Source organism: Anopheles cruzii, chromosome 2 (genome assembly GCF_943734635.1).
Source record: "Anopheles cruzii chromosome 2, idAnoCruzAS_RS32_06, whole genome shotgun sequence".
NCBI lineage: Eukaryota > Metazoa > Arthropoda > Insecta > Diptera > Culicidae > Anopheles > Anopheles cruzii.
This window is the reverse complement of record NC_069144.1, coordinates 42843050-42870458: the sequence shown is the minus strand read 5'-3', so window position 1 is coordinate 42870458 and position 27409 is coordinate 42843050. Positions and strand designations below refer to the sequence as shown.

The following is a 27409-nucleotide window of genomic DNA, read 5'->3' as shown; positions in this document are numbered from 1 at the left end:
TGCTTCACATACTTACCACAGAGAGCGCTGCATGATGGGTTTTCGTCTCGGCTGCGCAATGGCGTTTGACAAACCCCACTTTTTTTTCTTTTTTTTTTGAATACGTTACGATCAGCAAAAAGAGTAACCACGGAAACGCATACGCAGTGAAAAGAGAACGAATCAAAACAAACGCCGCAAGATCGCGTAGCCAGTGTTCCAGAGAGGTTGGCCCCAGCACCAGAAAAGAACAGTTTGCCGAGAGACACAACAGATCGGAAGTGAAAACATACGCTCTCAGGGTCACGGTCGCTGTCGTGGCCATGAACGGTGGGGAAGGTCACATCACCCTCCAGCCGATAACCGCCGGCACTCTGTGATGTAACGATCGCAAAGTGCCGATTTTATTTTCACTACCAACATCACGACCTCAGGAGGCTTCTCCGACGCACAAAATAAACAAGAATGGACCGCGAGAAACACACCGAAACTCGGTATGCAGGGCTGGCCGGAGGGATGACTGGGTGTATTACGCGCTTCATCTGCCAACCGTTGGACGTTCTAAAGATCCGGCTACAACTGCAGGTCGAACCGATCGCGGCCACCTCAAGCCGTTCGAAGTACCGTTCGATCGGTCAATCGGTGGCATGCATTTACCGCGAGGAGGGGCTTCTTGCCTTCTGGAAGGGTCACAATCCAGCCCAGCTACTATCGCTCATGTACGGTGTGGCGCAATTTTCGTTCTACGAGCGCTTCAACCGGCTGCTTCGTGAGACGGACATTTTCGCGGGCCACGATCGAGGGCGCCACTTTGTCTGCGGTGCGTGCAGTGGTTCGTTCGCAGCGCTCGTAATAATGCCGCTTGACGTCATACGGACACGCCTGGTGTCGCAGGATCCCGGCCGGGGCTATAACAATGCGGTGCAGGGTTTAATGCACATCTACCGGCGCGAAGGAGTTCGCGGACTGTACCGTGGTGCTGGACCGGCCATGCTGCAGATTGCACCGCTTACTGGGGGACAGTTTATGTTCTACAATCTGTTCGGTACGGTGGCGAAGCAAATTCGGGGCCTTTCGGCAGATGCACAACTTCCCGCCGCCGAGCTGTTCGTGTGTGGTGGACTTGCCGGATTCTGTACCAAGCTGCTCGTCTATCCGCTTGACCTGGTCAAGAAACGACTCCAGATACAGGGCTTCGCACAGAATCGCCAAACCTTCGGGCAGCATTTTGTCTGCCGCCATATGTTCCACTGCCTGGCGCAGGTTGGCCGCTACGAGGGTCTGCGCGGGCTGTACAAAGGTCTCCTGCCTTCGCTGCTAAAAGCCGGCTTCACGTCCGCCTTTTACTTTACCATATACGACAGTCTGGTGGTGCTGTTTAACAGTAAACCTAGCCTTAGGCCGTAGCTACGGACGCAGAAGCATGTGTTTCGCGGGTGACGGTTATGACTGCCCCAAGGAGGGTAAAAAAACTAATGGGCAACTAATAAATGAATTTTTACATTGACCACCGCGCATTGCACTTCCATTTTTAGCACGTTTTAGACTGTTGTGTTTTTTGTTTATTGAACATCATGGTCTTGCGGTTCTAAACAACGGTGCTTGCGGTGCGGCACAGTCCACCGCAAGGGATGGAACACGGCGTGGGGGGGACAGTATTAACATAAAATCAAACCTGCCCCGAACATCGCAAACGCAAGAGGGGGAAAGATCGTAAGCCAACACGTAACGATCGAAGTAAATGCGCGACAATCCGTTCCTAATCCGTTGTCGTTGGATTACTTGTGCACATCCGCATCGCTTTCGTCCGCGCCGTGCAGCAGAAACTCGGGCGCAACGTATTGCTCCGTATCACAGTAGTAGTTTTCCGGGATCGGAATCGTCTCCAGCACGTACCGTGGCCGATCGTCATCCGGTTGCGGGGCGAGCGGTTTCTCTTCGCCCGGGCTGCCCAGTTCCAGTTCGGCCAGATGCCGCGGTACCGGCACCTTGCGGTAGAATGAAATGTGCTGCGGCAAGCTGGTGTTGTACGGGGGGCTGAGGATATCGAAGAAGGCTGCCGGCCCACCGATAGCGGTGATTTCGTGAAAGTTCCGTTCGCTCGGCGTCAGCATCGCACAGTCGCCGACCGAGGAGCTGATGATCTTTTCCGGCTCCGCCGCTACCAGCACGTGACGGCGCAGGGTCGCCGCGTCACCGGTGCTACCACCGACACCGGTGACCACCATGTCCCGGCGGGCCAGTTCGGTGAAGCTGCAGATCTGGACCGCACCGGAAACGACTCGCAGCAAGCCGTACATACGCGGATGGTCGTGCAGCGGCATGGTGTAGTTCTCGCGCAACACAAACACCGAAATCGCAAACCAGTCGTTTTGGAACACGTCCACGAAGGTGCACGGAGCTTTGGTTGGCTGCTGGAACGTTTCGGTTGCCACTAGCGATGGGTCGAGACCGAGATCGGCCAGCGTCAGCTGGTCTAGCAGGCGGCGCAGCGTTTGCAGGTGGCCAGCAAACTTTGGGTCGCTTATGGCCGTCTGCTCAAAGGTAACGCGCGCCTGGCGGAACACACGAGCAAACAGAGAACTCATTCTGCTTTATCCGGAGCGCCGTTTCAGGGGCCGTTGTGCTGCGATGCTTCCGGTCGCCGGTTGTCCGGGTCTTTGACGCCCTATTTTTGCCACTCCTTTCCACCAAACTCGGGGCCTCCGTTGATTTTTTCTGCCCTCTCGGGGGCGACGAGAAAAGGGTGTTTGTGTTTTCCTTGATGCACTCGCGCGACACTGCGACGTTGGAGCGAGACGGTACGATCCAATTGACAGTCGGTCACTGCAAGGAAGACTAAGGAAACAACAAAACATTGCCGGCAAAGCGTTGAATCACACACTAAATAATACTTATCGCACCTCGGAATGGGTCAGTTTACGTTCCGGGTCCTTTTGCTGCTTGTTCGGCAGCAGAATGCGTCTACAGTTCCGCAAAAACACTGCACTTCTAGCAGCGCTTTAGGGCGTAGTGGGCGAGACCTCGTTGCATCCGATGCACCAAACTTGAAAACGTCCTTCACCCACTGCAACGGCGGGTTTCGCCGATTTTTCGCAATCGCGACCGAGTGACGTAATATCGAACCGAATCGGTTTATTGCGCGGCCTCGAAAGATTCGTTTGAAACGGTGTCAATTTTTTTCGGACATAAATAAGCAACCGTGGTGTTTGCACGTGCACGTCAAATATCGAAACTATCTCATTAGCCTGCGGTCATGCAACTGTATGTGCGCATTAGTAAATAGCCGTGTGTATTTCAATCGTAAACATAGGGGTGTTGTTTTTTTCTTTCTCTGACTTGGCCAAAAGCGTTTGCTAGAGCCACGTTGCTCTAGCGGCGTTTACGGCCCGAGGACTTCTTACCCGTAGCACGCTTACCCTGGCCACCCTTGGGCTTTTTCCGGCTAAAAGTTTTCGACTTTTTGCCTCCTTTCTTTTTCTTCCTCCGTTCACCGCCGTCATCGCCGTCATCGTTTTCGGCGGCTTCCCGTCTGAAAGAAAAGAACAAGATTAAAATTCGGGGAACCTTTTTGCATCGCCGCCACCACACCCCGAGACGATACGTACTCTGCGCGCGCTTCTGCTTTCTGCAGCGAAATCGCTCGATCGATGTCGATCTTCGGCATTTTGTTCAGAACCTTGTTCACTATCTCAATGTTGCGCCGCTTTTCACCGATTAGGGTCGATGGTTTTTTCTTGCGCTTTTCGCCTGGAATTAGCTCTTTCACGCCGATACCGCGAGCTTGCTTCTCGTTCGGTAGGGACTCCTGGAAGACACCGACGGATGCGGTCGAAGCTTTCACCACATTCGACACCGTTATGAGCTGCCAAACGACGTTTAAAGGTTAGCGAGGGAATCTGGTCAGAAATGTTCATTAGCGATCAATGTTTCAAAAGTTTTACCTGCTTAGCTGAGGCGGAATCGGGCCCAACGAAGCCTGTTCGAGCCACATTGACCTTCTTTGCACGGGCAATGTTTTTCATCCGCGCCACCTCGTTCTTAGCCACGCGCTCGATGCGCAGGTCGCGCTTCTCTTTGAACATATCACGATTCGGATCATTCTGTGGAACCTCCAGCACCCAGTCGCGCTCCTTTTCTGCTTTGAAGCGCTGGTAACCGTACGTTGGCACCCATTTCTCCAGCACGTCATCGTACACCTTCTTATCACGAGTCCTTTTCTTTATACCCTTTGCTTTGGCAAACTCTTGCCATTTGGTCAGCGGTTTCGGGACCGGTAGCTTCCGTGCACGTGGTAGCACAGCTCGTGGGTCCGGTAGTTTAGCCACGATCGACTCATCGACGCGTTCCGTTGGCAGCTCCCAGATGCTGTTGATCAGCAGCTGTACGTTGTCGCGCGTAATATCCAACACGTATTTCTCGCGGTCGGCTCTGTGGAAATTGGGTGGCAAAAAAGGTCACAAACCGGTCACCATGACGATGATGGGGAACCGAAAAACAAACACTAACTTGAGCAGTTCGTCGTCGAAGTAGTTCGGATCACTGACCAACATGTGTCCCACGTCGACCGTAGGTTCCAGTGATTTCTCTACCGTGATGGGTTTGTACCTTTGCAGATCTTGCTGCTGTTTCTCCAACACTTCCTTCACGATATCCATGGCGCCGAGCGAAGATCTACGGAACCAATCCGTAAACACGTTTTCCTCGCGGTGGCCAGTAATTTATTTGACAATCGTAGGAGCTGACATTCCAAAGTGTCAAGCGATAGGCTGACAGCATTTACAATACAACATATGAACTCACAGCATGAACTGTATATTTTAAACCAATGTTCGTTGGGGAAGTATTATGATTCCAACCAGGAACTTGAAAAGAAAAACAGTTTGTGGCTTACACTAAGTGGTGTCATCACGCATAACAAAACTAAAAACAAATAAAACAAATGCAAAATTTACCAATCACTTCATTTCGCGATATCTCTTAGCAAATCAGTTTCCCTTTTGTCTGTTTACTTGTGGTGTGTTTCTTTTTTGTGGCTTGTTGTAGCTTATATGTATATATTATTATAGTCGCTGCGAATAGTGGCCGCTCTAGCACAGCATGAGCGATTCGTTCTGCTTTCCTCACGTACTACCCTACAACACGGCATTAGTCCCTAGAAGTTTTACATTACGTTACGCGTTCTTACTCTACTGCCTCATGCCTTTCTCTTGCACTACACGCTTGTCGTTAGCAGTTGTGTGTAAATGTTGTGTTCAGCCATTTCTTTTGTTTAAGTTTCGGTTTTTATTGACTGTGGGGAACTAACAGTGTGACAGCAACAGGCAATTGATTCTGTTGCTGGGTTGTGTGTCTACGATGTTTCAAAACCAGTTCCGTTCTGTGTTCGCTCGCGAGAAATTAACTCACCCGGTGCCTTGGAAGCGTCGGATGTGGCCAATATGATACCTATGTTACTTGTGCTTACACACGCGTCGGTGCGGAATAGTCACCGAGTGAGGAGATCGTCTTATTGCCCAGTTTGCGGCATGATTGCATTTTTGTTTGTTGCTTTTACGCTTCGTGATTTCTTGTCATTTTAGAAGGCTTGCAAAAAGGTTTCAATTAATGAATGCACCGGATAAGCTTTAGTGGAAATATAAAAAAAGAATCAAAAAACCCACCACCAATTAAGAAAAGTGCAAACAGGAAAGCATACGCTCTCGGGCGCGTCGGTTGTACGGGTTGTAGTTACTACTACTAATTATGGCAACGCTAGAGCAACACTAAGAGCTTATTACGTCTTTGTTATGCTACATCTTTGATATATCTTTTACCAGGCTTGCGGCGCTTCTTCTCAAATGTACATCATTTTACTTTTAAACCATCTCTTCTCAGTCCCAGTGGTGATTCATTCCTACTACATGTCTATTGTTTGTTTCGTGGTGTTCTATACGATTCTCCTCCAACTTTCGCATCGCAAACCATTTGTATAGTAAACTGTAGGAAACAAGCATTCCATTGATTCCGAAATCGAAAAGTTGCGCGTAGAAAAGGATACTCCTATTTCAACGAAAGTTTTGTTGTTGCAATTATGAAAAAGAGTTCAAAAGATTCAGCTAACACGAACGTGTGTGGAATGAAAGTATCCTAACGTTAGCTTGCAAATAGAGCACGAGGATCCATTTCCTAGAAACTTATAATGCACGTGCGGATGATCCCTGGCTGTAGTAGGTGTTTGTTGTAATAGTATTTAGATAGTATAGCATATAGTTTCGACTGTTTTCCGTATATTTGTTATGGTTTGTTAGAAGAGATTTGTAATTGTTACTATTATTTGCGGTTTTATATTTCAAATTCCCTATCCTGCATCCATTCCTGCTTTCATTGCCTATTGCGCCTAAGGATCGATCATTAGGCAGTCCCTTCGGGGCACACACGGCTACCCAACGTCCTTTCGTTTCTTCAGGCCTTGTTGAGTTCAATTTTCAGACAGACAGCTTCCCGACGAAGCAACTATTCTGCGTTTTCGTACCGTTTTCATATAAAACATATATATTTGTGTATATAAACGACCTACCGATTATGACCGTTGTACCGGTCAATGCTTCCGCATCAATGTGCCAGCAGTGCATGCGGTCTGATTTGCTCATATCTGGGTGCCTTCTTGTGTCGAATTTGGTTCTGCAATTCCCGGCGCTTCAGAGGGCAGGTAACGGAAATGCAGAAAATTAAATATTCCCAAAACATGTGTAGCATATGTATTCCTCTTGTAAGCCACACTGCTCGGAATATCGGGTTACAGCGATCGCTAGCTATCGGTTTTTTAGTTCAATTTGTTTTCAGTAAATGTCTCTCATAGGTCCGCCCTCCGTAGGATCTTTCTGAACTCTTCTGTAATGCATACTATATGTGCACAGCAAAAGGGTCACGTTTGAAAATGTAAAACGTTTCGTCCATGTTAGATGGAAGTGAGATTTTCAAAATATTTTATTTTTCCTTACGTCTATGTTGGAAAAAGCCAATAGTTCAGTAATCACAAAAAATGGATAAAAGCCATGGAAATTATGCTTGCTGTTGGTTAACGTTCAAAAGCAATTTCATTTTGGTCAACCGTTTTCCAATACTCCTATATCTTACTCTTGGATGAACACATTATTTTCGCAAATACCAAGTCTTACAACCCATTTGCTACTGTGCACATATAATCGGCGATAACATTGAGAGAACGGTTTGTTCGTGGAAAGGAACACACATCTTCTCCACCAGCTGCGCCGTCTCGTTCGAGGCCAGGGAATATTTATTTCTTCGCCAATAATGCCTGTGGTACCGTGTTCCTTTATAATCGCCCTCTCTTGATCGATTCCTCGCGAGACTCGACCCTTATCATCAGTGTGTATTGCCCTAAGTTTACAAAGTAACTTATTTTTTAATTACGTCTCACCTCTAGTGTTGTTCCAGCACAAAAGAACAAACCGATTTATTATCTTATACGTTTACAGTTTTGTCACTCGAGCTTGCAAATGATAGGTTTATACACCTGACGCCACATACCGACAGCTCGATACGATTTTTTTCCCTTCTATAAGTGACAAAAAAAGTTGTGGAGAAATTAAGTGAAACGATATAGATAATGGAAAAGACCCCTCATGAGCAAACAAAAAGAGAAAAGTGCTTGCGTTGAAATTCAATCTACCAAAAGCCATCTCCGAAGTGCCGACGAATGGCTGGAAGAGAATTTGAGTTCGGTTCTCTATTAGGAAAACAAAGGATCGAACAAATAGAAACAAATTATGCATGTGATGATTTTACGAAGAAAAAATAATCTAATCCTAATATAATTGCAGCAAAACGGAGAAAAACAAAAGAATGCTTTCGTGTTGGGTGATCTCGTTCCAAGAAAGATGTATCAAACAATACGAGAAGATCAATTTTGAAAGGTATGTTTATGCACCGAAGTTACGCATTCTGCAACCGAACCAAATACTACACTCTTTCGTGAGTCAGTGACAAAAAATTCAAATCCTTTGCACAAAACAAACGGCAATCGCTTTCGAATACAGCAATGAAATTTAGATCACGAGAACCGTTGGCTGTTTAGGTTGCCGCTCTTTTTCGATGTTTTTTTTAAATAACAACAAATTTAAAGGAAATAGAAGTGACCGTAATATGCTAACGTAAATTTTCGGAGACGACAGTGCAGCTGCGGTAGTAGTGTACTTAGTTTCGAAGTGAAGAAAGAAGAACAAGGAAAACGCTTATAATTAATGCTTTCGGCCAGTCCACAAACGCGGGGATTGGGGGGGCATCCGCATGTTGCTGTAGCAGGATTTCAGTGGAAACAAGATGTCGGATTTTTACTATCGATTGATTGATTCGTGGCTTTTTGGCTGTGAGTTGCTGCTTTTACGGTTTGCTATTTCTGCCGCTGGTGTTTGCTTCTTAAATTAGCTTCTTGTAGTGTGTATTCCTGTCTGCATCTCTCTGGTTTTCTTTTATCATGTTTTTTAAATGTTTTAAATTATTATTATTTCATCCCAATTTGCTTGCTCTAGTTTCCTTCGAACGCTTCACACCTGTTTTCTTCATGCCGGCGTAAGATTCCCTGATTAGGAGAGGTCTGAAAGGAAAGTAAAAGAAAAAGGTTCACCAATATGTAGAGAATTAAGCTTACTGCTGGTATGTACTGTACTGAAATACTTACAACTTGGCGCTGCTTCGTACCGTCTCTGTATTTGGTCATATGTGAATTTCACAAATGCATCATATTGTTCGGCTAGTTTCGTGGTCAGCACGGTATCGTATTTTTCCCTCAAGGCATCCTCTTGCTCTTTCAGCATACGCTCACATATCATTTGTACCTAGAAGAGTGTGGATAGAAAATAGGATAAAAACCCCAATTATTTCCTCTTGCAGCAGATGTCCTGTTCGAAGGAAAACTAAAGCCTCTACACCGATCATCGTCGGTAGAAGATGCGATTGACGTTCGAAGACTACACATGAGAAACGATCAACGAAAGAGGAAATCGGAGAGAATCTCTTCGGTCTTACAATAATCGTTTCTCTTCCTCTCAATAGTCTGTCGTCTAAGTTAGTCATAAAAAATAGCATGCTGGCACAATAAATAAGCTGCACCAGGTGTAGCGCATCAAAAAGGGCCTATGTTTCTTGAAAAGTGACGATCATTGTCGACCCGAGCTCGATCACAGGACTCGGAATCTTACCTGCTTGAATGTGAATAGGGCTTTCTCCGGGTTTTTCACCATGCTCGGTGGGCTGTCGGGCCGGCGGGGACTATCGGGACCCATTTCTGAGCCGCTGGATTCCGAATCTTGCATGCGTTCGACGTTGTGGTTGTTGAAAATAAGTTGCTTCCTGCGGTGCAGTCTTTTGATTTCTTCAGTAATGTTTTGTGCCATTTTTTCTGGGGAACAGAAAAAGAGAATATCAGCGTTGTACAATCAAAGGGCACATAGGTTTGGGCATGTCTTTCGTATGATAAACAGTTGCTCTCTGAGGGCAAGAAATATCGATGCTCCACATGCTCATACGCTTTAAATAAGGAATCATCAATATTGCATCACATTATATTGTGAGAGTGAAGCTGTTTTCACCACTTTACACGAGAAACCTGCTGGGAGCGTTTTACTAGAAATTAGGAATATAGTAGTAGGAGCTAAAAAAATAATTAAAGAAAAAAGCATGTTTGTCATGGTACTGCGTTATTCTGCAATGGGATAAATTCGAGCATCGCTGAGAAAATCTCTATATTGCTCTTCAATTCCCAACATCACAGACATAATGTTAAAGGACTAAAGGATCTGGGTTCGTAGCGCTATGTTACGCCTGACGTAAACGTACTACGCTCACAAACACAACCCAGCCGTTGAACGGCCGTTTGTATCGTATTGATGCGCAGACAGTGGGACGCAGAGCAAGGACACGGCGATAAACAGACATCGGAGGGGCTTTTCTCTGAGCATTTAAAGCTGCGAGCAGGAACTCAATAGCTCTGCTCGTCCTATCGTGTGCTTACAATTTTCAGGCGCTCTATCGACGTTGCACAGTTTCTCTTTAAGTTTGCTGAAGGCAACAGTAACCAATGTTTCAAGCCATGCGAAAGGGTAGGTTTGAAAAATGCAACGTTTCTTTTACAGTCCCTTGTAGCATGGTCAATCCTTGGTATTATTAATATACGGCTGGATTTTCTCGCATATTTTAAACTTTTCAGCCCATTTCTTAAAGCCCCATATGTTGAAATCAAGCCGTGGGGTATTTTCATTCCGAATGCCTTCATTACAGTAGACTTTGCATTGCAGATTTAAGTGATGGCAGCCAAATATGTTGTTTCTTACCTGGAGTCAACTTCGAACAGGTGGCTTCGGCAAAGGGCGATGGTTTCGGTTCCATGGCGCGGCGGGAGGCGGCTGCTGCGACTGCCGATGCGGACGACGATGAGGGTGATGAGGACGCCGACGGGCTCTGGCTTTGGCTGGGACTACCGAACGGATGGCATCGGCGGCGCTTTGTTGGGCGTTGGTTAAGACTTTCCCAGTCAAGCGAACGCTTCAATGTGGCGCACGCCATGATTGATTCCTGTAGCGTTAATTACCGGTGCTGGTGGTTTGGGTCGCGCTGGTCCGTTAACAGGATTCGGAGGTTCCGCAAGCTGCCGTCTCGAAGCAAAACGACTGTCACAAGCACTTTCAGACTTTCAACTCACAAAACGTAACACACTTGTTAGCCGAATGCCGGTTTTATTCAGAGTGAACTTCGATGCACATGACTTGCTACCAGCGCAACTCTCAAAAGTGGGTAGATATTCGAGTGCCGAGATCAATCATAGTAACCTGGGAAAATCTTTAAGAAAAACAGGAAATGCGTCAGTTAAAAAAAAACGGGTTTTCTCCAATATTCTGACATGACGACGGAAAAAGGACGGACATAAACCTATACATTTTTAAACTAATGGAATATTATTTGCACGTCACCACAGCACATCAACGTAGCAACTGTCCACAAACGCCCATGGGGTACAAGCAAAAAATTCCTCCCATAAGTTGCTGCACTGAGGAAATGACGTGGTATGTTTTCAACTAAGCTGTAGCAGAAATGACTGCACAGAATACCAAACGTGGCGGCTGCTAAAAGTCATTTCGCCGTTTTCCCGATACCCTTTTCTTGCCAAGAGCTCTGCACTGCGCGAGGTGGCACAACCCCAGCAAAGCGATAAACCAATTTTAATGTCCTTCGGCCACCAATGGGCACCACTGCGGCACTCACACCACAAGTCTCAAGCGCACATCTCGGTTCCCCGAGCTTCACACCAGACCACCAGAACACGGGAAAGGCTTGCTCGCTTGCTCCTTGACGAATGTGTGGCTCGCTTCTCCGTAGCGCCCGTTTGCTTGCGCACTGCTGGCATGCACATACACATAAGGCAACACTCTTCCTGCGCTGATGGTGGTTTAAGAACACACGGTCACGGAGCATTAAAGCTATCTACGCCATTTCCTTTTTTCCTTTTCCGTTCACCTCGGTTGCTGACTAACGAACGACCGAACGACCGAACGAACGAACCTTCACACTCGGGCCTTTTTCACCAGCAACCAGGACTATACGAAGCACACAAAGTGTTGGTAAAATTTATAGGGACAAACGTTCTCACGGTATTTCCTCCGTATGTTGAATTGAATTAACTGCTGCAATTCGTGGGCTTTAGTTTGGTGCTAGCAGACAGCGCTTTTCCTACGGTATACGACCATCTTCATTTCTTTTTATTATGAGAACACTTCACATAGCAGAAAAAATGATAATACTTCTCGCGTGAGCAACGGGTTTGAACGAATGGCTTTAATTGCGGTGAGCCTATTTCTCCGCGGACACTGCGATACGAAAAAGCAACGAAACTTTACGACTCCCACTGAGCGCAGCGAATGGCGTGAATACTTGAATGCCCTGCGTACACGTATCTTCGCTGCTGTGTGCATCCGTTGGTCACGGAATCACGGACAAGCACGGTCGGTACGTCGCATCACACCATCCGTTGGCTGCGGGAGCAAGTGTGTATTTGGGGGATAGACACGCATTTCTTTCCTACGACTCATGCCGTTCTCTTCATCGGGTTCGCCCGACAGACGGTTGTAACACCACTACCAACGCTTGCACCTATGCACTCACACACCCAAAGACATTGTCTGGCAAGCCAAAAAGGAAACGCAACGAAGTGGCCGTCGTCATCTTACAAGGCTGTTCTTCCCGTTTTCACATTCGCTCGACGGACGGACGGGCTGCACTAATCGATGTATTTTTCTACCTAAATTAGCACTGGGCTGTGGGCCTAGACGATTCCTTCCTCGCAGTTGCCATTGGAACAAATAGTTGAGCGCACAAAATGTGCTTTCCCTCCGCGTTTCGTACAAATTGCAGCTGACTTGCTGGTTGACTGGCACTTCTGGCAGCAAACTGAAACGTAGCTAGCCGTTGGTTGCTGAGGGGCGACGACACAATACTGCTGTTGCATGCTAGGCTACACACACTACGCTCGCACAGGGGCACGGACGCAATGGTAACACACAATACACGCTATCGCGTACGCACGCACTCCCGTGCAGGCACACACACCGAGCACACAGCATATTCTCATGTCGTCATCATCGTGGACGAACGGGAACGGGGAGCCCCCCGCGATGAGGCGAAGAAAGAAAATGAAACCCGCCGCCGTGTCCCGTAGCTGCGCGCTGTCGGGTGGCGAAAACCTTCTTATTTTTACCCCGCTTCCGGAGGGGATCGTGGTTTTTTGTTTCAGTGTAAAACCGGATGAGCGCACATTCAATTCGCCATTCCACACCCTTCGAGAGAATGCGCTGCGTCACTGGGCACCGAAGTTTTATGGCCAAGAAAATAAGACGAACAAAACTCGCGTAATTTGGTAGGCAGAGAGAGAATATTGCTCACAATTGTGATGTGCAAGACACATTTTACAGTCCTCGTCCGCGAACATGCAAGAAAATATGGCCGATGGTTGGCGACTTGTTCTCTCAGTGTAGTAAGTTGAAAAGAAATGAGGCAAACAGGGCCCACACCATCTGAAGTGTAATGGCGACCGCACCAACACCTAAACTTCGTACCGCAGCAACGGAAACTACGTACACGTTACCGTTCTAAAAATTGAGCCCGAATTTACACCATTTAACCTTAGCAACGTCACGAGATGATTAAAATCACACTCACGCACTTATTTAACCTTCCGCAGCGCACACTGGGTTTTTGTAGCTCGTTAGGAATCAAATTGATGGATTTTTGCTGTTGCGAAGCCCAGCTTTGCTACTATTTGTCACGGTACACGCACAGCAAATCGCAATCACTTTCAATCAACAATTTGGGATGCGAACCTACCTACGAAAACTCGAATAATGCGTTCGTAAAGAAGAAAAAAGAAGGACTCACATGAATTTTTCTGTGCACTAGTTCAAGTTCCTGTTGACGTTTGACGTTTCACGAGCTTTTCCATCGCACCGAAAAGTTTCCCAAGGTACCGACATTTACTCACCAAGTTTAGCTTTTCTCGAACTTCGAGAAACTTAAATAGTGTCAAATCTGGCTGTGTTTCGTTTTGGAATGATCTGCTAAAAACGATCGATAAAAATTGATTAAAAATTTGGTCTAACGTCGATCTGCTAAATGATTTCGGAAAGTAAGCGACTTATTTATTTGCTCCCGAATCAGGGCGTTCTTTTCAACCAATATTGTATAGGAACCTTGGGAATGGGCGGCAATTGACCTGTCAAAGTTTGGGAGAATTTGTTGTTTTTGACGGACAGAGTAAATACAAGCATTTTTATCCGGCAGAAATCTCCAGCATATTTCCGATCCAGATATTGCTGAAGCAACGAAATAGGACCACCATGTCGACGAAATCATCCAACAGCGTCGACAGCCGCACCGAACTAGCCGATTTAGTCAAACGGAAGGCCGAAATCTCGGTAGGGGATCCTGCCGCAGCGTCGCCCGTTTGTAACGTTTGTTTACAAACGCTGGATGCTTTGAACCGGGCTGTGGTGTCTTTCTGTAGATTCTAATGCCGTTACATTCTGTTACAATATCGTCCTTCGGTATCGGTAGGAAACGCTGGCCAATCTGGAACGACAAATCTATGCCTTTGAAGGATCATATCTGGAAGACACTCAGCTGTACGGAAACATTATTCGCGGCTGGGATCGCTACCTGACGACTAACAAAACCACCAACTCCAAGGCGGACAAACGTAACCGGAAGTTCAAGGAGGCAGAGCGACTGTTTTCGAAATCATCCATCACCTCCATGGCGGTGTGTCTGCGGGAGTAGCGCTGGAGCAAACGAACCGTTGAACTAAGTTACCGTTGCCTTTTGTTTTTGTAGGCCGTCAGCGGTTTGGTGGACACGAGTGACGCGAAGCACGAGCGCAACTCGGAATCGGACTCAATGTCGAACGATGACTCGAGCGACAATCAGATCAGTGCCCCGCTCACGGTGGCGAACCACTCTTCTGCTTCCACACCCGCGACCGCAGGCCACCTTACCGTTAGCCACGATGGGGCGCTGAAAAACTCCGTCAGCAAAACACTGGCCAGTCAGTCGAAAACCAAGGAATCGAGCTCGTCGTCTGCTTCCAGCTTCCTCAATCGACCCACTACACCGACGAAGGAAAGCAGCAATGGAGGAGGTAGCGGCAGTTTAGTAAAGGACTCGCCCAACGTGAACGTGAACAGCGCCAGCAACAGTAACTCGACGCCGAGCAATACCGCGAAGCACAAAGCGAGTAGCATCGGTTCGATGAAGAAGGGAAGTTCAAATAAAAAAGTTAGGCATCGTTAACGAATCTTCTGAGAGGATGAACCTCTGACGTGTACCTTCACCTCACCGGGCGCAAGTACTTGGTCGGTCGGTTGTAAAGGCTTGCGATTTTAAGATCATTAAATGTAATGTATATGTGTATTTCACCAATTCGTCGTAGTTAATAAATAATACCGTCTCAATGCTGAATACGTTCGGTTCCTTGTTATCGATCCCCTCTACGATACTTCGAAAAATGATCGTACAGAAAATGTAATATAAATTTTACATTATCCCACTGAAATAGTATAAAAGACTGCACTTCTTAATTGAGGCAACATAACGAGTCTAAGAACTCATGCTGAATTAAGATATGCTCCTGCTAAAATACATTTAAAAAAACATCCATTGTTTAGTTACTATTGCAGCTGGAAGTAAGGTTTATTTAACGCAGACAAACTATTGTTTTTATTCGTATGCTTTTGATTGATTTCAGCTGTACAATTCTCGATGCTTAGTTGACTGATTACAGTCATCCGCAGTTTTTATTACTCATCCATTCCTCACTGTTGAGCTAACAATAAAAATATGTTTGTGTTCGCTGTGAACATTGCTTCTTCCTCGCTTTCTATTTTTACAATATAATTTATGAAAGAAATAATGAAAGAGCGACTTCCTGTCGCTGGCGTTTCACTCTTTCTACAATGATGTTAATTCTTAAATTAAAATAAAAGATTGGTCTAATAAGAAGACATTGGAGGACAAAAGGCGTGATAATCCTTTTCATCCGGACTCGCGAACGCCTAGAGTTGTACGAACTTACTCGTCACCAACTGGCGCAGGTGAATGATGCGATTGTAGATCTTGATCGCCGGCCCAACCTTGAAGCCCATGTACTGCATCAGATCATTCTGCGTAAAGCTGAGGAACGACTTACCGTTGATCTCCTCGAGCCGCATCTTCACCGCACACTCGCTACAACCAGGCAGCTTCTCGATGTATCGTGCTGTTTCGTCGATCGTCCAGTAGAGCGGATTTTTTTGCGACCCGCCATTCTGGTCCGTGCACTGGTCGAGGAAGCGCGAATGCTTCTGCCATATTTCGTAAGCGTGCAGCAACCTCGGACCGTAGCCGTCAATTACGGGAAGCGCTATTTTCATGGGATTGTATTCTGTTTGGTTTGGTTTGGCCACCGATTGTTGCGGTTGCTGCTGGTGTTGCTGCACTGAAGAACTAATGCGGCTGGTGACGGGAGTTTCCGAAGAACAGGCCACTGTCGCAGCAGCATTCTTTTTTAGCAGACTTCTCTTCGATGCCATTGGACCGCGGTTCATGTGTGCCAGTGATAATGTTGCTGAAGATGGTGTTATTAGTGGTTCATGGGACGAAAATGCGTTCCCGCCTTCTTCTGGTTCTATTTTGATTCGCTTTACGGACGCCGATAGTTTTTGTTCGTCTGGAACCGAGTCTTCAACCATCGGCCGTGATGGCGATGATACTCTTTTAAAAGTTGTGTTGATCTGGATTGGTTTGAATTTGTTCGATTCACTTGGGGCCCCACCAGCGGACTGTGCCTCGGGTTCGGCCGAAACGACTTTATGAACAAATTTTTGTACTTCACTGGAGAACGAAAAGAAAAAAATATCGCAATAAGATCACATTACAGATTATAAAAAGCACCGAATGCCTTATTTGTCAACTTACTCGTTGTTTATGCGCAACTTCTTACGCTCCTCGTTGGTCCAGTTGGTCATTCTGTACGGACACTCCAGAGAAGAATCGTGTACCATTTTGCGGGGCCATTTGGAGTTCCCTTTTCCCTGACAAAATCCAATACTGCACGAACTAGCTCCATTCGGTGTGACGCGTTGTTGAACGTTGTAGTCTGGCGAAGTAAACCGAATGAATAGTAATTAGTGTGAGTGTTCCATATTTCGACCATTTCTCGGCGTCGATCACTTACTGGGCGGTGTTTCCAAAGGATGGTTCGTCCAAGCGCACCAGTTGACGGGGTGGATGTTGGGACTGTCATCCTCGATCCAAAAAGCGTATGCTGCAGGCCACCCGTCGAAGCACACCTTAATCTCGTAGCCATCGGTGGCGATGACTGTTGCAGGTCGTATCAGCCTTTCCTGCGCCCGATCTACAACCTCTAGCCGATGGCCTACCTTGAAGTCGATCCGTTTCCGCATTTTGAACAGATAACGGCTTGCTGGCGTATTTAATTTCGCTTGATTTCCTTTTTGCCGCAGGTAGCGACCCCAATCAAATTGACGGCAAAAATCTGAACAAGAGAGCAATAAAAAATAAGGTTAGGGACAAAAATTTAGAGAACCCGACACGTGAGAGGAAGATCAAAGCAAAGTGGCCCCGTTGGAATCACCATGGTCTTACCGGGGGGTGGCGTAATCTTCTCGTTGTTCTCCCGATGCCAGTTTATGTGATGGATGTAAGGTGACGCCATGTTCACCCAATAATCGTACCTCTCGTCCCATCCATCGAAGTGAATCAGGAGGCGATCATTGATTATGTCGGTAATCGTGGCCACACATACCTTGCCCGACTTACGCAGATCATCTGCTTCGAGCGACATTCCGGCTACGAACTGGTGTTTGTGCGGCTTTTGGGAAGATATGGCAGGGAGTTGTTAGTCAGTTGATGGGTGAATGCTGCAACGGGCAAGAACCTTACCTTTGCCGTCAGATGCCGGAACCACTCCTTCTTTGGAACGATCCCTTTCGTCGAGCGAAGATAGTCTTTCCAGTGGAACGAAGCGCTCTTTATTCCGTACGGTGGCTGAAGTGGACGTTCGGTAGTTCGGCACCAATCGGGCGGAAAGATGTCCACCGAATCGGCGTTGACCCAGAAATCGTAATTCTCCGTGTATCCATCGAAGTGTAACTTCATCCGATAGCCGCGCACCGTCTTGACAGAGCACACGCAGAACAAAGAGTTGTTTTCTGGATCAATCGCTTCCAACTTCATGCCCTGCACGAACGGATTGACGATGCGCGTGGTGGACGCCGTGATATTGTCCGGCAGCGGAGCCCGTTGTCCAACAAACAATTCTACAGGTGCCGCTTCAGCTTTTACCTCCTTTAGGTACTTTTCCCAGTTGAAATCGACCGTTTGCTTAACGCCGGGACCGATGTTACTGCTCTTGCCACTGTTGCTGTGGCTACTGACACTACTACTGCTATCGGCCGTCGACGGGGTAGATGGCGGGGATGGAAGCAATGAACGTTGGTTAGTCTTCGGACGCTTTTGAAACATGTTCGAATTGGAGCTGAGCGAACTCATCGAGTCTTCATCGCTCGTTGTTGATGTGTTCACAACCGTAGCTGATCGAGCGGGCGCCTTTTTATCCTGCTGTGCCATCGGTCCATCTCCGGCGCCATCAGGCAGCTCACATGACGCATGGTCCGCGGTGCTGTAAGCGTGCGTGGAGCCTTTGATATGCTTGATTAGCACTTGGTTGTTGGTCCTTTCTACACACGCTATACTACAGAAAGTGGGTGTAACGAAGTCAACTGCGCGACCTTTCGCGCGACACTGTGTGCACCGGTAGTTGTGTTCCGTAGCTCGCGGTGCTCCTGGAGGTGGTGGGACTGTTCTTGGCCGTTCCGACAACGGTTGCTGCAACGAGCGGTAAACATCGGTGGTGCAGTGACGTTCGTAGTCTGTCGTTGCCATCGGAATCACCAGCCCGAAGTGATTGAACTCAAAGTGGAGCGTGCTGTGGGCAAGATAACCGATCCCGTCGTACCACCGTAGATGGTCCGAAACTGTGGTCGTATCCACATCCTCTCTGAAATCCTTATCGTCTTGCACACTGAACGACGATTCGGATGGGCTGGCGGGTTTCGTGAAGCGGCCCAATTTTCCTCTACTAACTTTGCCTACCGTCACCGATGATGTGCGTGCTCGTTTCGTCGTACTCGCTTCTTGTGCTTTCTTTTCAGCCCCCGGAAAATGGCGACGTCCGGTGAACAGCATCCCCGTGGCGGTAGTGCTTTCCGACGAAGTAGACACGGTCCGTTTGGTTCCCGGAGCACGATTTTCGTCGCTCTTTTTCGTATGGCGACTCTTTTTTCGTAGCGCTCGCTTTTCCTCCGAAGCATCCGATTGGTCGATGGTTTCGTTGCATCGCAACAACAAATCCGGTTTGCTTTGGCCGGCTTCTGGCGGGGTGACCGGGCTGCCCTCACCTACCGGGTTGTCGTTCTGCGCTCCGTCAACTGGTTCCATCACGTCTCTCTGCTTGGTACGGTCACTGATAATGATCGCTTTGTTCCACTTTTCCTTCATAGAATCAATAACCTGCTGGTCTTTAGGATACTCCGATAAGCGACGGTTCATGTGTCGCTGGCCAGTAAAGCTGGCCGTGGTAGGTTCTTGTGACAAATCGGTTCCAGGTCGATACTGCACCGAAAAGGCACGCTTCAGTAGCCGTGAGCTTTTCGGATTGCCTGAAGTTCTCGGTTCTCCATCCAGGGCGTCTGCATCCCGTTTTCCGACATTCGATGGCGGGTTTGTACGCGAAGGTTTGCCGATTGTTTCCGCTACGAATGAACTATCGAGCATTTCGACAGCCTCACTAGTTTCGTTCTCATCTTTAACAACATTCGCACAGAGATTATCCTTCATAGCTTCATCGTTGTTCTCTTCATCGTCTTTTCCTTCCGTTCTGTGGTGTTGACCACAGTCACCTTGGGTGTTGGTGGAAACACTATTTCCCTCAGCTATTCCCACGGACCGTTCGACGATCATGGTGCCGTTGATGCTGGCACTGGTAGTAGCGCTACTATTGGAGGACATTTCCGATTCCCGGAGAAGCCTTTTCTCCGGTGGCGCAACGTTGGTCGGAACGGTCGCTTTCGTGTTGAACGGTGTCAATTTCGGTACAGGAGGAAATGGAACCCCAAAGTTGGGCCGCTGTAGCGATTGCTGTAAGACGATGGGAATTCGCTGGAATCCTTTTAGTTCGCCTACTGTTTCACCGGGGGGCAGTGGAGCTAGTGGACCCTTCAGCAGGCTGCTATCCACGTTTGCGGGAACGTACAGTGGCGGTACCGCAGGAATACTGGCTGCTACCGTCGTCGTCGTCGTCGTACAGTTTCCACCCTTTGTTATCATCAGCTTGTTGACCACGGTGTTGCCAACAGGCTGCTGAGTGACAACGATGGAAGGATTGCCCGTCTTTGCAGGAGTCGACACCGTTGACATTGAGGACAGCACCGGGCGGACTTGCGCTTGCTGCGTGTTCAATAAACTGTTGGCCGGCAAAAGCACGCTGCTAGCAACGGACGACGCTGTGGGCAACTTATCCGCGGCCGTAAGCGATTTCACCTTGATAGTGGTACCGAAGGGAATTACATGTGCTTGGACTATCGACGCAATGGAGTCAGCGGATGCAGCTTGTTCGGATCCTCCCGAGACGAACACCCTGGAACCGTCCCAATGCTCTACCTTTGGGTCCGCGACAAGCGTGGCTGTCGATGCGAATGCCTTATTTACCGTTTCTGCGGCCTGTTGTTTTGGTCCAGCACTACGATAAACTTTTGGCACCGAAGCACTTGTGGTGGTAGCAGGCGGTGGCTGTGGTGCAATTACAGGCACAAAAACCGTATTGCCAATCTGTTCGGCAGCCGGTGACAGAATCGGTGCCGCGCCTAGTGCTTGTTGCTTTACAATCGTCGTTTGAGTAGTAAGCTGTGGATTTGGCAGGGACATTATGTCAGTGCTGCCGATCTGCACTCTGTATCCGGTTTCGATCTGCGGAGTTGAAACAAATAAAATAAAATTAAAGTGCCATTCCATAAATCACGTTTTGTGTGCTGCACGCACGCTCTGTTTCGGACGCTAAGAGTTATTTTCCTCACATATACCCATGTTTCATTGAATCCATTCTGTGCATTCCCGCACCACGTGGCACACTATTTAGCTGGGACGAGTGAGCCGATTCACGATCTTGCTGACCACCGGAGCCGGAGGAAGGAACGTTAAATTATGTTCTTCCCGAAGCGAACTGGTGTTTCTTATTTTAAAACCAGGTTCACGAAACGTAGCCGCAGCCGGACAGTCACAACCGATAAGTAGCCCTTGGCTCGCTATCACTATGGTAATGACACTGTGTGTGCGGCTCTTCTAAGTGGGGAAGAAAATCTCCGGCAAAGTCAATTGCCAGCGACTGTGCCCAGGAGAAGTTGAAAGTGGACGGAAACTGGCTTTAAACGACCCTGGCCATGTGACACACTAGGTTGGCGGCGGCCGCGATACGCACAGGTACAGAGGCGTTCTCTCCTCGTCCTTGTTGTTTTGCCTGTCCGACCTGCCGTAACACACACTCGCCATACTCAAGGGTTCAACACACACACACTTGGAACGCATCATCATCGGTTCCTGGGCTTTGCGCGGATAAACACGCTAGGCGAGTCACGATTCCGGGCGTGCTGCTGAACCGTGCGCGCGGCATATCCCGCGTTGTACTTTCACCGAGAATATGGCAAGAGATCAGCCCACGCTCCGGTACTACACCACGTACGAATAATGCTGCGGAGCTGTGGTAAAAAAGTCCACAATTGTCCGCCCGAGAGTAGTAAACACACGACGACGTGTTGTTGATTACGACAACCGACGGCAACGGCGACTTTGACAATCGCAACGGCAATGGAGGAAAGCGACGGGAACAGATTGCTGTTTCGTCGCCGCTTCGCTTGTGCCTATTTTTCAACGTTCGGCCGTTGTTGTTCTGGCGTGGTGCACATTTTCCGTTTGTTAATTCGATGAGAAATCGGTTGAGATGTTTTTCCACTCCACGTTGCGCAACTGTAGCAGGTACAGCGATTTTCGATTTTACGAACTAACACGTAACGTGACGAACACGCACTGCAAACGCAACCACACTATATCTTCTGTGGAAACAACACAGCTACGTGAAGCGTCGTGATGCAAAGCACGCCTCGCTTCTTTTCCAACCAAATAGCGGGACTTTTTCGGCGATGCTTGCTCTTCTGGCGTTGCCTAGCCGCAACAGTGGCCTGTGTGGAAGCGAGTTTTCTTAGCGCGCGGCCATGGGTAATGCGCCGCGAATCACGTTTTGTCGTTCGAGAAAGGCTCGTATGGACTGAAAAATGTGTGCTCCTCTCGCACCTTCCAAAGCTGCATGACCGCACTTCAACAGTCCGGTCTTAGCGCCTTCAACGAGCCGTGAATTTTGTCACTGCCTCGCACTATCTATTTCAGTCCCTCTCTTTCACTCTCCATAGCACGCACGCACCGCCAGCGGGTTGCGTTTGATAAGTTGCATCGGTAATCGCGCCCAGAGAGAGATGCGGTGCGGTGCGGTACGATACTTTACAATCAGATTCGTAATCACTTCTACCGCGTGTGCTCAACATATTATAAATTTAGCGCTGCACTCGCTGCAAAGCGAACAAAATATTGATAACACAGGTAACTGGCGACCTTTATTTAGAGCACGGCGGTTGCCACCGACCACTGCACACGGATTGCGGCAAGCAAAACTCCTTGTGCACGCTAGAGTTTGGTGGTGCAGCACCATTCGGTTGGCATTAATAAAAATACCCTAGCGCGAACCAATACACAGCATGGCCGCCGCCGCCACACCACCATTGATTGAGGGCGCGTGTTGCGTTGTTGGTTTTCCTTTTTAAGCCTTTATCACCCTAATGGAAGGTGCTGCGGCATCGGCGAGAAAACATGATTCCTCTGGCCCTTAAAATATTATTTCGTAGTAGCATAATTGCGTGCTCACTGGGGTAGATATACAATAATAGCATTGCCATTCATATGTTTAGAAAAACAACAAACAGAAAAACTCTTGATCCTTGCTTTGCTAAGGTGTGTTGTTTTGTGCGAATTTTTAGCCACGTTATATATCTTTCGCGCACACACAGCATGGCCTCTTTTTCTGCGTTACATTACATACAATCGACCTTCTCGACTGGCCGCTTCCCCGAAGGACGTACACATTTTGCAGAAACAACCGGACCCGGGTTGGAAATAAGGAAATTGGACAACTAGTAGTTCTCCACCGACACGCATTTCGCACGTTCGCCAGCAGCAACACACACCAGGGCGGTTGGGTCACGGGTTTGAAAAGAACGTTGTCCGTACCTTCTTCTCGCGGTGCCGATGGAAAACGGAACCTGATTTGGCCACCGTCGCCGCCCACCGCCGCACCGCTGTTCACTTGTTACACGTTACGAACTAGCGCTACGGCACAGCGCCTAGCTATGGCCAGTCAAGTCAGCCAAAGTGAACTACCATCGTACGCCAGAAACACACGTACGCACTGTGACGGTAGAAGCAAACACAATCATAGGCGGCCACATAACTACACTCAATCTCTCTGTCTCTCGCTCTGGCGGAAGCATTTCGCGTTACCCATGGCTACATATGTTTCGCGCTGCTACTCTCTGCGTTTGCATCGCGACCTTCGGCGGACCTTTTTGACGTTACGTACCGAGGACGGACGCGCGATTTCAGTAATAGTCGTCTCTTTAACAGCAACAATTAATGTACGTTTAAAAAATCGCCAACACTCAACATTCCTCTTCCCCGAATGCACCCCCCTTTGAGGCTGAGAAAAGCTGGCCGTCCGCGTTTGCAAAATGAAATGGCCCTCTTCCTAAACCGACACGTTGTCTTATCGTTCATCACAGTTGGTTCTTAACACGTTTGAGGTATGGCCGAAAAATGTGCTTGACCCTTGCAAATGTTTGATGCATAACGGTGGACATCGGTCGGGTTACTTGGATGGACAGGGGACCCTGCACTTGCTGTGCATTAGAAAGAGAAATTACGAAATCTTTGCGTGCATTGGCTCATGCCGCGGATCTTATGCATCTTCATTACGGTCAAAGATCATTTGGCTCGCTTTTCTTCTTTTGTGTGCCCGTTTGCGTGTACCGCACCCGGCGAGAACGCTGCAGAATGATGCACAAATAGACCCTCCACTCCCTCGGGGGCACGTTCCTGCTGTTTTTGTTGTTGGTAGGATGCGACATCGCATGCCGAAAGTGCTCCATGTTCACCCCCCCAGTCGTGTCACCATCCGCGAAACCGGCCACCTGTGTGCCTGTCAAATGACTTGGGCCTGGCAATATAGTGTCTCAGCAACGTGCGTGCGTGTGTTTCGCATATGATCACTGATTCCTGCACCGATCGCACCGACGTCGTGATACGTGGTTCTTTTCGTGCTGGCTCAGGCTGTTGTTCCAGGGTAAGCGTTTCATAAACGTGACGCACTTTTTCTTTTCTCCACTGTACGCTGGCGGTGCTCATCCGCCGTGCCTGCGCCTGCTAAGATAAGAAACGAACGAGCAGTGTGTGGTGACCGCCACTGGCTGCTTTTATTATGATTCGATCAGCTTTTCCTTTCTTTTCGTCGCGCAGTCGGGCGACGGTCCCACTGTTGGCCTCATTCCCGGCCATTTCTGGTTGCTGAGAATGCGCCATCGGTTAACAACACGTCGATGGCAGCAGCAGAACGAAGCAACATCACGGTGCGGGCGAGGAGAATACGTACCTCGAATGGGTCACGATCTTGCAACCGGGCCCGATTGGAAGCAGAGATCCCCGCGAACCAATCTAATCCGTCCCGATCGTGGTGCCGCGCACTTTTGATCAACTTCTTTTACACACCCTGCAAAAGTTACCACACGTTTTCACGTTCAGCTTACTCACTGCGAAGCCATCGCACACCATGTGTTGATGTGCGCTGTTCTCAATAAAATATTTTGAAGCAACCGTAACTTATTGCAACTCGACCACGCGAGTGACCGCACAGCGTTCACCTGTGAGAGCAATCTCTCGTCCGTTCTCTTTCTCTCTGCTAGCCCTCCGAGAGGGTTAGTTCGTCCGTCCGTCGGTCGAGTATCACTTTCGCTACACACACCAAACGTCTGTCTCTTCACGAAGGACATCAGACGTTTTGGTGTGTCGTGCGTGCGATTCCTTCACTGAGTCGGCATGGTCGAAATGGTCAAATCCTCCGGCGGCAAGGGGTGGCCAATGTTCGGCTATTGTGTGTGTTTTGTGCGCGATCGACTCGCACCCCTAAACTTGTGCGAGCGAGAGGGCAATATGGTTGCACACAAACAGACCGCTCAATTTTTGTTGGCGCTCACCGTGTCAATTGACAGCAGCATTCAAAGTCGCGTTTCGATCGAACACGCACACCACCACCTGGGAGGTTTTCGCGCTCGCATAGTGCTGCTGCCACGGAAAGATGCAAAATTGTAACAAACAGAAAAGGGAAACTTTGCCTTCAGCGGGCCACCACCGCGCGCGCGATGAGATTGCTGATACCGGGAACTAGTTAGTAAGCGAAGCAGTCATTGTCACGTTGCAAAACGCCAATCTTACCTGAGATTTCAAAGTGCTGTACACTTCGAGCACCGGTTGATTCCGCTGTTGTTGAACAGTAACCACCCCCGATGATAGCGGTGCTAGGTCCTTACGACATATGACAATCTTCTGCACCGCAGACGCAGCTCCTGCCGCAGCGGCACCCGAGAGCAGCTCCTTAATCGCCACTTCTTGTGTGTCGCCCTGAGGAGTTTTCACCGAAACTACCGTCGATTGCATTCCTCCGTGCTCCTGGCCACGGGTAACGGTGCTGCTGCTGCCGCCTCCGCCGCCGCTGCGGAGCGTGATTACCGCCTTGTCACATTTATCGATCATCTGCGACGGACGGTTCCCCGGTGTTCGGAACGCGGATAGCGGTGTGGTGGGAGAAATTGTTACCATAGATTTGTGCGGCGTTCCGACGGGCCGCAAAGCAATGGTAACCGAATTCGGTGTCTCGTTTCTTCCACCGATCGTCGATAGTTGGAGCTGGCGCTGCTGGCCCACTGCTGGGGCACGTTCCGGCGGGGGCATCATCGTGCTTGTCCCAACTGCTGCGGGTCTCGGTGTACCGGCGGGCAACGCTGAAGCCGAGGATGGTACCTTTTTGCCTTCCATGCTGTCAAAATACCGAAGAAACAAAGCACACGGCGAAAGGAAGGTAAACACTGATTACTTATTTCCTGTTTTTTAAAATACGCTCCAACGGGATTCGGCATTGAAGTACGCGCCTCGGAGGACCCAATCCCAAAAACTTACCTCATTGAACGGCAAAAGTGCGGTTTTCGGTGCGCTCTCGTAATGAGTTCTCGATAGGGAGCCGCTCACTTACAGCTGTGTTTGTGCGTTCGTGCCTCGTATCTTTTCGGCACCGCGTGCACCACGTTTTAAGAATGGACGTTTTCGAAGGAATCGAATAACGCAGCAGAAAATCTTAATATCGTTGCTAGCGCTAGCGATACCGCGGCCGAGCGATGCTCAATGACGTCGGTAAATTAAGTCGATGGCGAACTAAACACTGTGGCTCGGTATCACACAGCCCAAATGTCTTGTTCTTTTGAGAGCGAAGCCGCAAAATTGTACTGACAAACACACGAGACGATACGCAACCAAAAATCGGAAAATCCCCAGAGCTCCTACGATCACTTCGCAGTAGTAGCGTTACTGACGCGTTTTAATGTTGTACATTTCTTTCTTGGGGCACCAGGTAGAAATGGTTATTTGAAGATTGATGCTTCGCCGTTCGCCCACGTTGAAATCACGCCGTTTGTCCACGATCAAGCGCAAACTTATGGCTCCCAACACTAAAGCCTCCAGGCTGGGTGTTTTAAGTAAATTGAGTAATAAAACCGAAAGTTTCTAAACAGAACAGCTTGGTACTTTTTCGGTAGTGCACTGTTAATGTTGGGGTTGTGCTTTCAAGCTGAGCAAAGTTAGAGTTTTTGTAACGCAGAATAGCTTACTAACATCAATGTGCTTTTAAACTGCTCCTTTTCCGCGCGTGACGTCACTTTGTTGGAAACCGCAAGCTGTGTCTCTTACGTGGAGCGCTTCCGAACAGTTTGTGCTTGCTTACGAACCCAACCACCGATGGAGCAGTCTGGGCAAGGTTAGGTCGACAATATTTTGCACATTACTTGTTACTTGCGACCGCGTATCGGAGAAAAGATTGCAGAAACCAACGTTCAAAACAACGCGGTGGTGACGGAACCGACAGACAGAACGGGATTTTAGGTGGCTCGACTTCACACCGCTCTTTCTGCAGAGCGGTTACACGCGGATGTGCGGCACGGGAACAATTAACCAGATAGAACCGATAAAGACTGAGAGGAAAAATGCACGAATTTCACTACGTTTTCTCGAAACGTGTTGCGCTGTCAATTGCTAAATGCGAAATTAGCTTCTTCAGCTCGGACCGCGAAATAAACCCGGCAGGAACTATTCGGTGAGTGCTACGGGGCTCTCACCGCGATGCCGTTTGACACTTCGGCTTTTGCGGAACCGCGCTCGTTTTGTTCGGGACACCCGAAAGTGCTTGGTGGTGTGCGTGCTAGTTGGAAACAAAGAATAGCACAAAACGAGAAATTAAAACAAGTTGGTAGATTATTTTGGCGAGTTGCTTGAAGTGGCCGCCCTTGCCAGAAACGCGATCGCACGTAAATGAATGTCGCGACAAACGAATTTGCAAGGAAAGTCAAACACGTTAGGATACAATAGGACACTCGCCACTTGCGCGATTTTCGAAAATACTCGTTCTTTCGGA

At 48.4% G+C, this 27409-nt stretch overlaps 6 protein-coding genes across 8 annotated transcripts; 2 read left to right on the top strand and 4 right to left on the bottom strand.

Moving 5' to 3' along the window:
- The first annotated feature begins 170 nt into the window (after positions 1-170).
- On the top strand, positions 171-1386 carry LOC128279096 (mitochondrial thiamine pyrophosphate carrier). The gene has a single exon (XM_053017818.1). The coding sequence runs from the start codon at positions 445-447 to the stop codon at positions 1384-1386; it is 942 nt and encodes a 313-aa protein (XP_052873778.1). The 5' UTR covers positions 171-444.
- Positions 1387-1526: 140 nt separating this feature from the next.
- Positions 1527-3032, bottom strand: LOC128267631 (2-aminoethanethiol dioxygenase). Its single transcript, XM_053004517.1, has 2 exons — positions 2883-3032; positions 1527-2817 (listed from the first exon to the last, which is right to left on the bottom strand). The coding sequence occupies exon 2, from the start codon at positions 2565-2567 to the stop codon at positions 1758-1760; it is 810 nt and encodes a 269-aa protein (XP_052860477.1). The 5' UTR covers positions 2568-2817; positions 2883-3032; the 3' UTR covers positions 1527-1757.
- A 203-nt stretch (positions 3033-3235) lies between these two features.
- Positions 3236-4678, bottom strand: LOC128267312 (ribosome biogenesis regulatory protein homolog). The gene is made up of 4 exons (XM_053004121.1): positions 4489-4678; positions 3924-4410; positions 3588-3844; positions 3236-3511 (listed from the first exon to the last, which is right to left on the bottom strand). Exons 1-4 carry the CDS (start codon positions 4635-4637, stop codon positions 3352-3354), a joined length of 1053 nt encoding a protein of 350 aa, XP_052860081.1. The 5' UTR covers positions 4638-4678; the 3' UTR covers positions 3236-3351.
- A 248-nt stretch (positions 4679-4926) lies between these two features.
- On the bottom strand, positions 4927-13377 carry LOC128268508 (akirin). 3 transcript variants are annotated; one of them, XM_053005627.1, is made up of 5 exons: positions 13357-13377; positions 10314-10818; positions 9183-9382; positions 8663-8819; positions 4927-8578 (listed from the first exon to the last, which is right to left on the bottom strand). In XM_053005627.1, the coding sequence occupies exons 2-5, from the start codon at positions 10543-10545 to the stop codon at positions 8568-8570; spliced, it is 600 nt and encodes a 199-aa protein (XP_052861587.1). In that variant the 5' UTR covers positions 10546-10818; positions 13357-13377; the 3' UTR covers positions 4927-8567. The 3 variants fall into 3 exon arrangements, with proteins under 3 accessions (XP_052861587.1, XP_052861588.1, XP_052861586.1); XM_053005628.1 differs by lacking the exon at positions 13357-13377 and adding an exon at positions 13196-13329; XM_053005626.1 differs by lacking the exon at positions 13357-13377 and adding an exon at positions 12788-12831.
- Positions 13378-13811: 434 nt separating this feature from the next.
- On the top strand, positions 13812-14902 carry LOC128267950 (chromatin modification-related protein MEAF6). The gene is made up of 3 exons (XM_053004915.1): positions 13812-13943; positions 14083-14286; positions 14359-14902. The coding sequence occupies exons 1-3, from the start codon at positions 13866-13868 to the stop codon at positions 14812-14814; spliced, it is 738 nt and encodes a 245-aa protein (XP_052860875.1). The 5' UTR covers positions 13812-13865; the 3' UTR covers positions 14815-14902.
- A 320-nt stretch (positions 14903-15222) lies between these two features.
- LOC128279095 (uncharacterized) lies at positions 15223-25764 on the bottom strand. The gene is made up of 6 exons (XM_053017817.1): positions 25165-25764; positions 17464-20547; positions 17167-17392; positions 16736-17056; positions 16477-16657; positions 15223-16392 (listed from the first exon to the last, which is right to left on the bottom strand). Exons 1-6 carry the CDS (start codon positions 25762-25764, stop codon positions 15576-15578), a joined length of 5229 nt encoding a protein of 1742 aa, XP_052873777.1. The 3' UTR covers positions 15223-15575.
- Between the last annotated feature and the right edge of the window lie 1645 nt (positions 25765-27409).

What these genes read in the sequence shown, in the direction of transcription:
- LOC128279095 (XM_053017817.1), bottom strand. Translation starts at nt 25,764, where the DNA reads ATGGAAGGCAAAAAGGTACCATCCTCGGCTTCAGCGTTGCCCGCCGGT. An exon ending in ACAGCACTTTGAAATCTCAG is followed by an intron (nt 20,548 to 25,164) that starts GTAAGATTGGCG and finishes TCAACTCCGCAG; the next exon opens with ATCGAAACCGGATACAGAGT. An exon ending in GAAGATTACGCCACCCCCCG is followed by an intron (nt 17,057 to 17,166) that starts GTAAGACCATGG and finishes TCTCTTGTTCAG; the next exon opens with ATTTTTGCCGTCAATTTGAT.
- LOC128268508 (XM_053005627.1), bottom strand. Translation starts at nt 10,545, where the DNA reads ATGGCGTGCGCCACATTGAAGCGTTCGCTTGACTGGGAAAGTCTTAAC. An exon ending in CTGTTCGAAGTTGACTCCAG is followed by an intron (nt 9,383 to 10,313) that starts GTAAGAAACAAC and finishes TCTGTTCCCCAG; the next exon opens with AAAAAATGGCACAAAACATT. An exon ending in CCCTATTCACATTCAAGCAG is followed by an intron (nt 8,820 to 9,182) that starts GTAAGATTCCGA and finishes ACACTCTTCTAG; the next exon opens with GTACAAATGATATGTGAGCG.
- LOC128267950 (XM_053004915.1), top strand. Translation starts at nt 13,866, where the DNA reads ATGTCGACGAAATCATCCAACAGCGTCGACAGCCGCACCGAACTAGCC. An exon ending in AACGGAAGGCCGAAATCTCG is followed by an intron (nt 13,944 to 14,082) that starts GTAGGGGATCCT and finishes CGGTATCGGTAG; the next exon opens with GAAACGCTGGCCAATCTGGA. An exon ending in CATCCATCACCTCCATGGCG is followed by an intron (nt 14,287 to 14,358) that starts GTGTGTCTGCGG and finishes TTGTTTTTGTAG; the next exon opens with GCCGTCAGCGGTTTGGTGGA.
- LOC128267631 (XM_053004517.1), bottom strand. Translation starts at nt 2,567, where the DNA reads ATGAGTTCTCTGTTTGCTCGTGTGTTCCGCCAGGCGCGCGTTACCTTT.
- LOC128279096 (XM_053017818.1), top strand. Translation starts at nt 445, where the DNA reads ATGGACCGCGAGAAACACACCGAAACTCGGTATGCAGGGCTGGCCGGA.
- LOC128267312 (XM_053004121.1), bottom strand. Translation starts at nt 4,637, where the DNA reads ATGGATATCGTGAAGGAAGTGTTGGAGAAACAGCAGCAAGATCTGCAA. An exon ending in ATTCCGCCTCAGCTAAGCAG is followed by an intron (nt 3,845 to 3,923) that starts GTAAAACTTTTG and finishes GTCGTTTGGCAG; the next exon opens with CTCATAACGGTGTCGAATGT. An exon ending in AAAGCAGAAGCGCGCGCAGA is followed by an intron (nt 3,512 to 3,587) that starts GTACGTATCGTC and finishes CTTTTCTTTCAG; the next exon opens with ACGGGAAGCCGCCGAAAACG.